A 16,081-nucleotide genomic window follows, 5' to 3' on the forward strand; every position below is an offset into this window, starting at 1 on the left:
CCTGAATTGGGGTTCATTGGTTGTTTCTTTGTCACAGTATAACACGCAGCCAAATTATCTGCCCAAGTCAACCTTTGGAACTTGGCTCATTTTTCGATGTATTTCAGACCGAACCTTCTCAGCAAGTGTGAGACCCTGATGGGTTTGACATTTGGGACTGAACAGGGATTCAGATGTCTACTTTTGACATTACTTATCTAGATGCTCTTTCAAGGGACCTAAACAATATAAATCCAATTTTGTCAGTTGTCTTTTTCTTATGACCCAGAAATAATTTCACATAACGTAGATGTGTGGCCTTTACCCTGTGCCCTCATGATGGTAATACAGCATTAATGCCAGATCCAAATATGGTTAACTTTTTCCAAAGAAGTAATTGGTGCTTTGAAAATTTTATGATGAATGGCATTCTACTATTTGTTAAATAGTCCCCAAATATGTATTTACATTTATTTGTGTTTTTATGTTGTCTGCTTTAACATGCATGCTTTTGAAGAGGCAGTAATCTGCAAAATGCTTTTTAGCCTAATGCCAAACCATGTGACAAATGCCAAGTTCAGTGTTAGGAGTACAAACTAGGCAAAGCACTATGGAAGCATTGAAATTCCCAAGGGTGGTGAATTGATTTCAAAGAAAAATGAGATAAAGGAAACACAGCCTCGGGGGATATGCCAGGGAGAGAAATCACAGAGAGAGCAATCTGGACACTTTGAAGCGACCTTTAAAAGTTAGCTTGACCATGCAAGGTGCAGATAAGTACATCCCAGAGAGACCCCAACCCCATATCACTCTTTCCATTTGTCGCCCCAGGGCCCATGGATGTCAAACCTCAGCTGCTCTCCTTATAGCTCACGGCCATTAAAGGCAAAAATAAACCATGAGTGGGAAACTTTGTGACACTTTCAGACTCCATGCTGTCATCTCAGACATACAACCAGGAATGTTTTGTCTTCCTCCAGCTTAAAAATGGGACAATCTGGTCTCCATGGCATCAGGTACTTCATTTCCTTCCATGGGAGAAGTCCCTCCCCAGTGCATGCAACTGGCACATTAAGGCAGGGAGAAGAAATCTGAGATCCTCGTTGGCAGAACTGGGCTGAGGATATGCATCCATGCTGTAGGTCCTGGACTTGTCTCTGATGCAAGGATCCTCTCTTCAGTGGTTCTCTGAATGTGGTCCCTGGGACCCAACAGCAGTAGTGTCACCTGAGAACTTCTTAGAAAGGCAAATTCTAGGGGAGAGCATATAAAACTCTTGTCTTCACAGACTCTCCACGTAGCTCTGATGGCTACTCAAGTGTGAGAATGGCTAAGCTAGCCACTCCCTACCCTGCATATGGTGATTCCTCAAGTCCAGCCTTCACCAAGAAGTACATGAAGTGAACTGAAAGTCCGGTGCCACTTTTTAGTTTTGGCAAGAAAAGAATGTTACCGAATAAAATCTAAGTAAAATTTAATAACACAGTTTTTCATAACAGAAAGAGCCCTTGATCACAGAGGTAAGAAAGTGGAATAAAGGCAGTCCCCTCTGCTGAGTTAAATTAGCTTTATGAAAGACTCACGCCAGTGTCTTCATTTTATTCCACTTGCTGTTAATGAATGAAAACTCACTGGAACTGCCTGGAGCCAATAATTTGGACTCACTATTCTATTGCAGTTAAACAAAAATATTTTGAGATTATTATTGGTTATAGCAAGCAGCATCTGTCTGGGAGGTCCTCCAGCCCCATCCTCCACTGGACCAAAATAGTGGAAAATGATCTAAACAGAAAAACCACAGCTTGTTTTCCCATGTGCCCAGTGAGTCAGTTCTCTCACCCACTGGGCACATCATTTCATACTTAGGTAGATATTCCCCATTTTTCAACCCAAAGATCAGCATTTGACTGGCAGGCTTGCCAGGGTGAGATACACCAAACCCAGTTAGATGCACCATGACCGGTTTCGTAGGCAGATGGGCCTTACTTCTAGAGAAGGCTCTAGAGTGTACATAGACATGAAACTCCAAGTCAGGCACTTTCTAGGATTATCCACGAGCTCATATCCCCCAATTCTACAAAGTCCTCAATTCCAAGGACCCAGGCTGCAAGTGATCAGCAAGAGTCCTAACCACAAACAGCCTTGACCTTGCAGGGGATGGCAGAAACGCAAGGCCAGAGCTGCAGATCTATCGTCACATGGATTTTGGAGTGACCATTGTGCCACTGGTTCTAGGGGAAGGTTGTGGCAAGAGGGTGCCTGGAAAGGCCTCCAACACTCTTGTCCTTTCCTGTCCTTTGCTCCTTTTGAAGTCCAGAAAGGTGAAATTCCAAAGGCTGCTCCATACTTTATCTGTTGTGAGATAGACCAAGACTGTACAGCTGTGAGAGAACTCACATGGGGTGAGATTGCATCTGCCTGCACGTGTGTGCCAGGAAAGCAGACATATTCGTGTAATGCATGTCCCTGAGAAAAGGCAACAAGTCCCTAGCCCACTAGACTGAAGTCTGCTGCTTCAAGCTTGCCTCATAGTTAGCACTTCCTATCATTCTTTAACTGCAGCAAAATCATCCACCCTCTTGTAGCTCTTGCAATTCAGAAACGTCATTGAACTAGAAAAAATGAGACTTTCCGTTAATTAACGTTAAGTGCCATTGCTCTTGCCGCATATGATTGCCCTCTCTTGAGACCAAGGGAGAAATTTTCTTCCGCCCCTTCAGCTAATCAGTGCTGAATATTGAAATATTGATGAACCAAATAATGTAATTGAATCCTCTTTATACAGCTAGCACTAGTGAAGATTGAAGGCCTGTCCTTAGCTGTCTTCTTTCCTTAAGGTTTGGGAACCTCTCTTCCCATATTCACTTTGTCTGCCAGGAGATATGGCCTTTAGAAATTCACATCTCCATAAGCCCTGCTTATGTCCCACCAGGTTTGTTGGCTGTCATTATCCTCACTAGACACATGGCTCGCTACTTCCTAGCCCTGCTCCAAGCCTCTCCTTTTGAACCTGTCTAGGCCAGACTGCTCACTCCTACATCAAAGGGACAGGGAGGAGAGCATGGACAGACACCCTTGTAGAAAGAGATAAAGCCTATCATGGCCAGCAGCCCATGCAAGCTGGTAGAGTTGGGGCTGTGAGTGCAGGCAGCTCAGTAAAGGATTCAGGTCCCTCCATCTACGGAGAGAATTAACTGTGATTATTGAAAGTGGCCATAATTGCAGGGGCCATTTGTTGAGTGCGTCTGATATGGCAGGCATCATGCTAAGAGCTTTACCTCCATAAATTATCTCCATGAAATTTAAAGAAGCAGGTATTACCACCCGTGTTTCACAGATAAGGAAATGGGGGTACAGAAAGATAAGAAACTTATTCAAGGTCACAAGATTAGTAAATACTAAAATAGAGATCTAAATGAAACCATTACACTGCATGGCTCAGATTTTTTTACCCAGTACTATCTGCAGCTTAGATTAGGAGTCCATAATGATCTTGATTGCAGTGTTAGGAGTTCATTCTCACAGGGACCCTATGGAATAGGGAATGCATCATCCCCCCTTGAAGATATGGAAGGTAAAGCTCTGAGAACTTACACCCAAAGTGGAAGAATAATAGGGGATCTAGGCACAGCTCTTCCCATCACTTGGTGCATGGCTGACCTGCCAGGAGAGAAGACCAGATTCTGCACTGAGCTCCCCTGGACTCAGCCTGCACCTCCTCTGTCTTCCTACAAAGGTGTTTCTTTGTGGAGCTATGCACACCGGGTATGTTCCAGTCTGACCAGCGATGGCTTGGGAACTGGTACACTTTAATGGACTCCTGGTCACAACAGCCAGAACTGCATCATGGTAGCCACATATGATATGCATCATATTAAGTTTTCAATGACATTTTTGTTCTAATCATGATAAAATCTCTTACATAGGTATCAGGATATAGTTTCTTGAACATGTTAGAAGTGGTAATCATATCTGGGCCAATGCTTAGGTTGCTTTGTGGTGCTGGGACCTTCCAGAGAAATCATGGCCTAGCAAAGACCATGTGTGACACTGCATAAGTGACTTCCTCTCTTGGAGCCTCAGTCATCCCATCTGTAAGACTTAAAAAGTTGTCTCAACACACTCTAAACTGAATAATGGTAAGAAATGAGGCTGTGCCCCAGGAGACAAATGTGGGGTGATACTTATTTCTCTGGTGAGCCTCCTGGTTCTTACCTCTAGCTCCTACTTCTCTATTTGGCTCCCTCTACAAAGACCTAACCAAAACACTGTCTTGGCTTTGAGCAATCGAGAGCCCTGTGCTTCTTAGGGTATAGATTCAAGAAGCAAAAGTCTTATCCCTCTATTTCAGATCCTGGGATGGAGAGGACATTTTTAGCCCTTCCTTTGCCTAGTCTTCCAATGCATCAAGACACAAAGTATGCAAAAAGCAACCTTTCCAAGCTACTCTGTATTTTTAGAACTTTGTGTTTTTCTTTAGTCATAATCCGATGAGTGATACAGCAGCTTATCTCCCTGACAAGGGACAGTGCATATATAAAGAGATAAAATATGTACTGCCACACAGCCTAGGAAGAAAGGGCCTTTTCTCCCTGCAAGTCTTCCCTTTAGCAATTCTGAATATTGACCTATGGTAGGTGTTTATACTCTTCTTGTCCCATTCCATATGGTAACAAAGCCAAGAGTTAACTAAAAATTGTAGCCTGCAGACAGTGTCAGTACCTCATTGGCCATGTAATTTAATAAATGACGTTTAAAAATGTACTCATCATGAAGACTCCATGTGACCTTTGAGGAGGTTTTCAGAATTGGCTTTATAATTTTATAAAAAGTATACTTCTGTATCTCCACTGAAATTTTAACCAGCTTCCCAAAGTGTCTGAATGGTAGGGTAATGATTAAACTGCCAGATCAGCCATGGAGGGGAACTGGACAATCCTTCATCATGAGAGTGGACCTGAGGAGAAAGGTCACAGAAGGCTCAAGAATCATAAGAACCTCTGACAGGAAGATGCCAATCTGAGAGTCTAGGCAGAGTGTCACAACAGGCACTTGAAGTAAAGGTTATGCCACTCGTGAGAGCCCGCAGTCCTGGAAACAACCAACCCCATATCTCAGTAGCTTAACACAATAAAATTAGTTTCTCACTCACATTATGTAACTGCTATGGGTTGATGAAGGACTGCTCCACACAGTCATTCAGGGACACAAGCCAAGGGCTTCTTTGCCATCCATAGCTACACCATCTGAGCAGAACATGTGCTCCTTCAGTTTCTGCAGCTGAGGAAAACATTATTAAGCACGTGGGCTTTCCATTGGCTTTGCCTAGGAAAAAAGTATTTCTTCTTATATTTCATTGGTCAGAACCAGTCACATGATCCCCACCTAACTGCAAAGTCTTTCATGCTGCTGGAAGTAAAAGGTCAAATATTAGTGAGAACAGGTAATGTCTAACAAAAGGATCTATAGTCAGCGCTGCAAGGAAGAAGAGGAACAAATGTGGTAGGGCAGATGGCCAAGAGCTCACAGAGACTGTTGGAACAGTCATCACAACTCTGCTCTTAGAATAAAAGAGAACTGTTGGATTGACATCAAATTTAGACAAAGTTCTTAGTAATGTTAAGAGACCTGGAAAATGTCAGCTTTAAAGGCCCTTCTAGTTCTATTGCCTTAACATTCTATATACACTGTGTAACTTTATCTTCATCTAGCTGTCAAGCCCTAAAATCAATTTCCTCAATAAAAGCATGTGAGCGTTGACTGTGAAATCTCTCATTATCATCATCACCGAGGGAATCTAAGGAATTGATCACTCATGGATCTAAACTCCAACCTGTGGTTGGGCCAAGCCAGTGAGCATGTGGGACTGAAGGATTAGGGATTGGAGGGGGTCATGTATGTTTTTAAGGTTCCAAAGTATCTTTCCAGCTGTTGATCTTGAATGCACAAAATTTTCTACATCTTTTCTTATCTGCCTCTAACTCTAAATTAGACAGAAGGTACTACTGTCTCAATCTAATGCATTATTTTCCGCATTCTCTATCAGAAAACATTTTTTTATTTAATTGTGTTTAAGTTGCATTGCGTAAAATGGGGAGAACTGAACCTACCTTGCAGAATTGTTGTGAGAATTAATGAGATGATAGAGAGGAAGAGATTTTGGGGAGAGTGAGAGCTTAGAACTGTTTAGAGTCAGATGAATGTCTTGAGATAGACATTTCCCTATTTAATCCAAAGCTCAGAAGCCAAATAGATGCAGATGCCGTGAAAGAAATACTGATACACACGAAGCACTTGGCATTGTTCCAGGCACACAGAAGCCCTCTGTGGTGTCAGGATCAGCATCATTGCTGCTGTTCCAATCACTGTTACCTGCTGTGCCTTCTGATGTCATCTTCCTGCACTTCTATGAGGGCTGTTTATTTGTCTTTATTTTAGGAACCAAAACTCTGTTCATGACTGTAGCTTTGTCTCTCCGGGGATGCTTTTTAATACAACATAAGAATATATTTTAGTTTCTAGTCTTGGGACATTGCCTGCCCAATCTTCATCTCATTAGCCCTGTCCTTTGCTCTTTTGCAGTAGCTTCTGGGAATGGCACCATGAGTGGTTTATCCTGCTTCTTTATTGACATCCAAGCTTTCAGTGATATCATTACTTTCCTTTTCTTTTACAAATTACAGTTCCAGTGGCAGATATCAAAGCCGTGGTGACGGGGAAGGACTGCCCTCATATGAAAGAGAAAGGTGCCCTTAAACAAAACAAGGTATGATTTCCAAATTATTGCAGACAACCATGACTGCACCATGCAGCTAGTAATTATGACGCTTTAAGCTTTTCTTTGTAGCAATGTGTTTGGGTGAGTGGGTATTATATTGAGTCATATGCGTTTGATCTTTTTCCTTACTAATTCTTGTTATCTTGCCCTTACTGTTCTCTCCCTGACCATTTTCCAATGCCCACTGTGTCCTCCATTCTCTCACTTCCTGTCTACAGTCAACACTAAGAATTGCCCTGCTGTTCTCACCCTGTCCTCGCCAGCTTCCTTCCTCATTCCTATCCACTCTCTCTTGTCCTCGTGTTTATGCTTTTGTCTCCCTTTCCCAGTCTTATCCATAGCAGCCTTTCTGGGAATCATTGAGACAGAGAACAGCAGCTTGAATCATAGAAAACTTTAAAGACCTGATGTCCTTCAATGTTATGATAAACCGCCTGTGAAATATCTCAAGCCCAGCTTCTAGGGGAGAAATTGCCAGCTGTGCCTGCTGCTTTAACCCTCTTCATTTTGCGACAGTTCTCACTGTGCTCTCTGAGTTTGCTACCAGCTGTCACCATCGCAGCTGAGGAGCCAGCACAGAGAGTACAGGAAGAGGCATTTTATGGAAAGAGAGAAGAATTTCCTTTGTCCCAAGCTGAAATATTTGCCCACAGTGGGGCTTTCAAGGAGCCAGTTATTTGTTTATATTTCTTGGTATTTTGTGATATGTAAAAATCATAAATAGAAGTGTCCAGATCTATCTAGGTTCTCCACACACCTTGTTCCTAAAACATCACAAGATCAATAGGTTGTTCCTTTATTTCTAGCATCAGTATCTAAAAGGAAAACCGAAATGATGTGTGTCCTCCTTATCAATAAGTTAAAATAAACAATCCCTGCTGTATGATTTCAAACAGTATAAGACAGAAAAGAATCCAGCTCTTTGAGAGATAACCTTAGCTATGCCTCAGGAAAAGCAAACTGAGATCTTTCCTTCTTCAATTACATGAATATAATCTCAAAGCCACGTGCATTTCTTCTCTGGTAAGTCCATTACAAGGCTGTCATGGAATGTATTTAAAGGGCAAGCATGAGAATATAAATGCATTGCCTAAGAGCTCAGGCCTGTGGGTTACCTGTCACATAGCACCAGGGGTTCCATGTCTTTCTTCCCCATAATGTAGGAAGGCAGGGACTGCACAGCTCATGAGATTCCATGGAGCACCCTTACATGTAGAGCAAGTCCTTGGGCTGACCTCCTTCAACACCCACAGGTCTTGCTGTGTGTCCCACATGCCAGGTCTCTTACCCACAATCCAGAGAACAGTGTCTCTGCTCACCTGCAGCCAAGGTTCCCGCGAGTTACGTAACACTTGAAACTGAAGGGGACCAGAGTGAGGAAATTGGCAGCAACAGGAATCCAACCTCGAGAAAGCCAAGAAAGGTATGAGCAGCAGCAGAACAGCTTGTCAAGACTGGAGCCTACTGAGTGGGGACAGAGAATTATGTAAAACACATGCAGAGAGACTTCCTGCTACAGCCCTGACACATAGAGAGCTTGAAAGTTGTCACTCCCGTCCTAACAGCGAGAAGAGGTGAGCAAAGCAGAAATCAACAGCTTTTCTTGGACCCTTGGGAACGTGGAATGTCAAGGGCAGTAACAGAGTCACAGTCAAGACCTATTCCCTGGGGCAGAATCCACCACAGTTCTGAACTGTAGGGGCACTCAGTGCATTTCCTGTGTGGACTCTATGACAGTAGGACACTCCTGGAGGCTGTGATCTTGGGGCAGCGGGCATACTGTCATGAAATCCAGAAGCATCAGTAGGTTCTCACAGTGAAGATCTGAGACAGACCCCTCACAGTCGTGTCAGGAGATGAGAAAGAGTAACTGGAATAGGCCAGAACCTTCTTCATAACCAAGTCTTTATCTCCAGGCCTTTATTCCAACTGGGGGAAAAGAATATCTCTGATTTCAGCTCTTTTAGCAATAGTGTTTCAACTGGTAGACTGGAGATGAGCAAGACCTAATCACTACTATCAGGGCCTTAAAGAGGTGGAAATTCTGCAGCTGGGAAATGAAGAGGGGGCAGGAGGAATAAACCTATGCAACTCGAAAAATTTGTGAAAAACTGATAGAACTGTATAGGATTCCTAAAAGTTGGATATTTATTGGAAGATTATAGAACATTACATTACTCCCATTCATTACCACCATGTCAGGAAACTCCAAAATAGTAGCAGCAAATTATAACCAAAAGATCAGTAAGACACATACTCTCAGAGGAGTGCTTAAGGAAGGCAAACTCAGTAGAGGACACAAAAATACAGAAATTAGAGAAAGTTGAAGCCTCTGGCTCTTAGAGCAGGCATTAAACATAACTCAAATCTTTGTCAGGTTAGTGTAAATTATCACCCTAATGCCCTTGCTTTATCTCTCTTTTTATTCCTCATATAACATGTCTAGGTTTCAACAAAAAATAAAATAAAATAAAAGCATGCAAAAACAAAAAAGTGAAAACACAATCTGAAGAAACAAAATTATCATCAGAATCAGATTCCAGTATGACATAGTGAATTTATTAGATAGGAAATTTAGTATTTCAGATGTTATGAGTTCTAATGAAAAAATGGCATGTGACACAGAGAAGTAATACAAGCAGAGAGATGGCAACTTCTTGACTTAAAAGTCTATTGCTGATCAAAAACAGAAGTGAAGGATTCTTCCAATGGGTTTATTTTTAAATTTCATGTGGTGGAGGAAAGAATCAGTGAGCTTGATGATGAATTGATAGAAACCTTCTAAATTGAATTGCAAACAGAAAAGGAAAAATATCAAAACAGAACATCAAAGAACTGTAGCACAATTGCAAAAGGCATAACATATGCATAATTGGAATACCAAAGGGGACAGATACAGTGCATCAGAAGAAATGCTGAAGCAGTAATGACCAAGGATTTCCCAAAATAATGACAGACATCAAACCACAAATCCAGAAAAATTAGAGATAACCAACCAGGATAAAGACCCAAAAAGCAAACACTTAAACATATCATATTCAAAAACTGCAGAAAAACTAAAGGTAAAGAAAAAAAACAAAAGAAGCCAAATGGGAGAGTATTGCCTTATTCATAGAAAAACAAAGATAAAAATTAGAGTGGAATTTTCTCCAGAAACCATTACAAGCAAGAAGAGAGTAGAGTGTAGTGCTAAAAGAAAAATCTGTGAAATCTAGAATTCTGTGTCCAGAGAAATTTTCCTTCAAACATGTAGGAGATATAAAGACTTTTTTTCAGGTAGACAAAAACCAAGGAGTTCATTGCCAACACATCTGCTCTGCAAAAATATTCAAAGAATTGGTCCAATCAAAATGAAAATTATATAGTTCAGAAAATTAAATCTACTTAAAGAAGGGGCATGTATCAGAGAAAGAATTGATGAAACTAAAATTAGAATATTAATTTTTATTGCTACTCCACCTAAAAAATAACTGTTCACCATTTAAGGTCATCATGGTATTGCTATATTGGATGAATAAAAGAAATGAATGGCACTTTGATCTAAAAGAACACAGAAAGAAAAGATCCAAAGAACAAAGGGAAAAATAGAAAAGAGGTATCAACATGGTCTTTATTATTAGCCAGCTTTCACATCACTGGGACATAATATGCAACCACAGTCTAAAGGAAGAGCCATTTATTTGGCTCATGGTTTCAGAAAGTTCAGTCCATGGTCAGTTGGCTTCAATGCAGGAACATTATGGTGGAAGGGTGTGAGAGAATAAAGATGCTTAGTTCATTGCAGCCAAGAAGCAGAACAAGTAAAGGGTGCCAGAGAAGAAAAGGCCAGGAACCCACATAGACACCAAGACCACACCTCAATAACCCCCACACACACAACCAGAAATGTGCTCCCCTGATTCCTTTGGTGGACCCCAAAGCCAATCATGTTGACACAATCACACTTAATGAACACAATCATACTAATTTAACTGTCAGTGATCACTTTAAATATATAAACGTTCTAAACACATCAATTAAAATGAAATTGTCAAACTGATTTTTAAAGATACTAACTATATGTTGTCTATAAGAAACTCATTTTAAAGATAAGACTAAGTTAAAAATGATTGGATGCAGGAGGACATCATGATAATGATGAAAACTGGAGCAGCTATATTAATTTCAAACTTCACACCAAAGAAAATTATTAAAGGGTCAATGCTCCAAGAAGACATAACAATCTTCCACATGTATGAACTTACTAAGAAGATCAAGTTACATAAGTCAAGAAATTTACAGAACTGAAAGAAGAAACAGACACACTCATTAGTATATTGAGGACTTCATCCCTCAGACAGTAATCAATAGATAAATGAGGCAGAAAATTAAAAAGAATATCGATGGCTTTAACAGCACCATCAGTCAACTTAATAAAATTGATCTTAACAGAGCAATCCACCCAGTAATATCAGAATACACATACCTTTCAAACTCACTGAAAGATAGCTGAGAGAACTCTCCAAATGTTTAGAACTTTTAACAACACACTTCTGTATCAGCCATAGTTCAAAAAAGGAGACTCAGGAGAAATTACAGCATATTTTAAACTGAATAAAATAAAGAAAAAGCCTAACCTAGGAAAGAGATATAAAAATTAGCCTACAAATCAATGAAACTAAAAACAGGATAAAAGGGGGAAGGGAGCCAAAAGGTGGATCTTTGAAAACATGAGTAAAATTATCTTCTAGCCTGACCAACCAGAAATATGGGGAGAGAAGTGAGAGGAAGGGGAGATGGGGAATGTAAACAAAAGGGCAGGGTAAGACAGGACAGGGCAGGGCAGGACAGGGCAAGGGCAAGGACCAATGGCGAAGGTCAGGTAAAGAAAGGAAAAGGCACAAGTCAGCAATATCAAATCAGGTCTAAAAATGGTGATGGTCAAAAAGAAATGGTGGTGGTCTCATTTCCACATACGTGTGTAGCTTCGCTCTCCTTGTATCAGACACCTCTCCCCTTAGAGGAGAGTAACAACACAGACTGAGCAAATATTGTTTTCTAACCTTTTTTGAAATTATCATGGCACTGGAGTAACTGGATGGATGGATGGATGGATGGATGGATGGATGGATGGATGGATGAATGGATGGATGACAAGTGGACAAGTGGGACACGGTGCTGCAAACAGACATATAAGCCTGCACATGGAGGCTGTTTGCTGGGATTCAGTGGTCCAGAGGTTCTAGCCCCCTGCCCGCCTCTTCCAGTCTGCCCGGAGGGCTCAGAATGAAGTATCCCCAGTAGTCTGGCCTTTTTGTTGGTATACACATGGAAGTGATTCATCTTGTAATGTTCATAGAGTTCAGACATCTGGTGCTTCAGACAAACATCAAAATGAAGAGAGTAAAGTCACAGTTCCTCCTCACCTCCCCCACACCCACACTGCTTCTTCCAGGCCCCCAGAGGGGGGCTCCTGACCTTTGGGACTGGTGGGTAAAAACAGGAAGATCTACAGCTCCAAAGGAGAGTTAGCCCAGGAGGTCTTTAGTGCTTGGTGGGCAACAATCAAAACCTGCTTCTGTTGCTTCAGAGAGTTTTTCCAGTTGCGAAGCAGCTTCTGACACGCTCTACTGCAAGACTCTTGATTAACTCACCTGCTCACCAAAGGTAAAAGATACTAACATCCATAAAGGAAACACTTTGTTAACAGAATATTAGTAACAGTCCACTTACCAATTAAAATCTGCTGAATTACCTGGCTCACCAAGGCCCTGAGGACAAAAGACAAAGAGACACACATCTATCTTTCCCTTGACGTGCCTCTTGCAGAGACATATCTTCAATGTTCAGTCAATCAGCATTGGAGTCCCCGAGATCTGATGAGCTCTAGGCAGGGAGTGATGGACTGGGCAGGTGTGGCTAACCTCCTGAAGTTCAGAATCCAAACTGTTTATCAGAGGTCAGCACAACAGGCAAATTTTTGGAGAAGCAGAGCTGAGTTCTTCGCAGAGAAAGTAGAAGATTCCTGACCAAAACACAAAAGTACTCTTCCAGGTGGACAGGAGCTCAATGAAAAGACTTTTGAGTCTTAAGGATTAATGATTTTAAAATTCCAGCTCTGAATTTATAAGTTGGTTTATTCATGTACTTTTTAAATTGAGAATTCTTCATACTTCACAAGCTTTCAGTCCTCTAGTTGACAGTCACTGCATGATCACCAAAGGACAGATCTCACAGATCCCACTGATTCAGATAAGAGTGTGTGTGATGTGAGAGACACTAACGTCTGCCCATGTTCCAGAACTCAGCCTTTGTTTTGCCAGGGTGATTTTTGAGCCTTAAATAGGCAGATTGTTTTAGAAGATGATATTTGAGCCGCAGATTGAAGTCCCTGATATTAACCAAAAAGCTTTTTCCTCACGTTCTCTGCATCATTTCAGCAAATAAATTCATTTCATTGAGCAAATAAATTGAGCATTTTATTTGTGTCAGGGTCTGGGAACCCAAAGATAAAGATGATCTGGCCCCTGGTCCTGGGTATCCAAAAGACAAGATTTGTATGCAAACATGTGACTATAATTCATCATTAATGCAAACATAAATAAATAAGACTGCAGCACAGGAGTTGCCTGGCAGAGCTGAGAAGATCTCATGAAGGAAATGGCACTTGAGCTGGATTTTGAAGAGAAATTGGCCAGTCGGAGAAACCATGGAAGATTTCCCATGGGGCTTTTCCACACGCTCTGATTGGGAAGCAGTGAATTTAAAGACAGATGAAGATATGAATAAAATGAGTTGGAGAACTATTGGCTGATGATGCTGTTAAGATAGCATGGATGTGGGGCTGGGGATTTAGCTCAGCGCATAAGCACCTGCCTTGCAAGCAGGCGGTCATGAGTTCAATCCCCGGTACCGGTAAAAAAAAAAAAAAAAAAAAAAAAGATAGCATGGATGCAGAACACAGAGATTCTTGAAGATGGCAACATCCCTACTTTATACAGCATGATTGAGTTATTCTTTTGCCTTTTAAAGTATACAGGTATAACACTGTATTGTAGCTGTGGAACCTACTAGTTCACATGGCTATATTTAACACCCACACGCATGCTACATAACAGCCTGTGTCTATCATCAGAATACTCAGCCTACATGATGACCTGGACAGATGGAGAGCCAGTATAGTTAAGTTCTGGGCAAAATGACAAACACGGTAATTGTGTTAGTCAGCTTTCTTGTTGCTAGATGCAATACCTGACACGCACAATTGAAAGGAGAATTTTAATTTTCCTCACATTTCCAGGGGATTCAGTTCCTGGTTGGCTGGCTCACAGGCAAGAACATCATGGCAGAAGGTTATGGTGGGTCACAAGGAGTGGCCAGCAGAGTGGGGGAACAGTGACAGGCAGCATGGGACCAGTGGCTAGGCAGAAACATCAAATCTGCACATCCATGAGCACCGAGAAACATGCAGAAGTGTACTCATTAATCTCCTGAGTGGATTCCAAAGCAAATCAAGTTCTTACCTTGTCAGTCCATCATTTGACCCACTGAAGACCACCCACTCAAACACCTTCCAAACCAAAGTGCCACCTCTGTTAGCACCTCCTGACCTTGGGCACCTTGTCCCTGGTCCCAGAGCCAAGGCCTGAAGAAAGAGCTCAAAGGCCTCAGGATACAGAGAGATCTTCACTTCTTCCCTCATCCTCTCCCTAAGGAACTCTGACCACCCATACCTGCCCCCACCTGGTAGGGTAGCAGGTAGGCAGCAGGGGAATAGGACTTAAACCCAGAGAGAGAGAATGACCTTGAGGGTGAGCAGCAATGCCTTGTTTAGTAGATATCAGAAAGAGCATTATGGTGTTTGGCCAGAAACCCTGGCAGCCTGCTCAGCTACCACATGGCACCTCTCCTCCTCACAGGGACCTTGGACAGGCAGCAGTTTCCAGAGTGGTGTCCTAGGTGGTCCAACTGCTCTGAGATCCTCAGCCTCTCTGCTCCAAGTATTACTCAGTGACCTCTTTGGTGACTCCATGATGGAAAGTCAAAGGCAGCCACAAAACTCATCATAAATGATAACACCCTTGTACACACGTGTGCAGGTCAGAGAATTAATTCTTCCCATTCTGTCCAGGCAGCCTAGATGAAGTTAAAGTGGGGACTGATATTCTCACGGATTTCTCACTTCTAGCCTATGTTTATTGGGAACTGGGTCACAACAGTTCAGATCATTCCCATTCTGATGATACAAGTCTCACAAGGGCAGGACCCCACGTCTCACTGCCCCTGTGTCCTCTCTCTTTTCCATCCCTCCATGGAAGAGAAAGTGTCGCACTGCTAATAGTGCTGACAGTCTGGTCTCCAGGGACTTCAGCACCTAGTCAAGAGTGCATCTGGGCTGTGGTGGTGTTCACACCAGCTGCTGTCACAAAGCAATGACTGGCCTTGTGACTTCCCTGAGCAGAGGTGTAGTTTTCATCCAGGCTCAGCCAGAAACATATGGATGAATTTTACCCAGTCCTGTTTACCTCTCAAGCAGCCCTCCTGCCACTCTGAGAGCCTGGCTACTTGTTCAGAAGTAAAACCTATCTTCCTCCTTCCCTCCAAACTCTCAAATATGAGCCAGAGAGTTTTCCTGATGAATGACTTTCAGATGAGTAAATAAATCATCATTTGTACAGGTCTCATCTGAGAACAATGTTTATGAATATCTGAGAGTAAGGCAGATCCCATTACCATTAACCTAACCTTCGATCTACCTGCTCCTTTCCAATCTCTGTCCGCAGGCAGGCATGATTCATAATTACCACCAGTAAATATACACTGTTCATTCTTCCTGCATTGTTCCAGCTAACATCAAGTCTTTGTAATTATCTTACTGAATGGCTTGCCCCATGCATTTCTCTTAGTTGGTAATTGGTGATTTCCTTATACCCAAAGGAGGGAGAAATACTTAGTTTCTCATAATTTTCTTGTAGATAATAATGTACAATTTTTGCTTGCTGTTGAATTATGTTTTAGGAATTAATTCACAAATGGGATCCTTATTTTTTTTAATAGGTGTTGCTGTGTTGATTTTTTTAAAGGATGATATCAATTTTTGGTACCACCAGCAGGGCCATGACCATTTTAATTATAAATTAAAAGGCCCTTGAGATATGACCATAGAAACAAATGCCAACCTTAATGGAAAATTGTGTGTTTCTTTTGGTGTGCTCCTTTATTATCCATTATTATCCCTTATTATGTCATCTTCTCTAGGAGGCCTAAGGGGAAAAAAAAGAACAAAAACTGAGACGTATTTTTGCAGACTAGCTCCCATCGAGTGACTCAGCGGTCTTTCCTTAA

At 41.8% G+C, this 16,081-nt stretch overlaps 1 protein-coding gene across 7 annotated transcripts in view; it reads left to right on the plus strand.

Annotated features, from left to right (window-relative positions):
- Elmo1 (engulfment and cell motility 1) overlaps positions 1-16,081 on the plus strand; it is a 531,134-nt gene that overhangs the window by 503,382 nt on the left and 11,671 nt on the right. For all 7 annotated transcript variants that reach the window (XM_063233959.1, XM_063233960.1, XM_063233957.1 and 4 more), the window contains one exon: positions 6,663-6,745. In XM_063233959.1, coding sequence (XP_063090029.1) covers positions 6,663-6,745 — 83 coding nt within the window. The remainder of the gene's footprint in view (positions 1-6,662; positions 6,746-16,081) is intronic.

Source organism: Cavia porcellus, unplaced genomic scaffold, assembly GCF_034190915.1.
Source record: "Cavia porcellus strain 051 isolate PalLab524CR breed Dunkin Hartley unplaced genomic scaffold, mCavPor4.1 scaffold_23, whole genome shotgun sequence".
NCBI classification, from domain to species: Eukaryota; Metazoa; Chordata; class Mammalia; order Rodentia; family Caviidae; genus Cavia; species Cavia porcellus.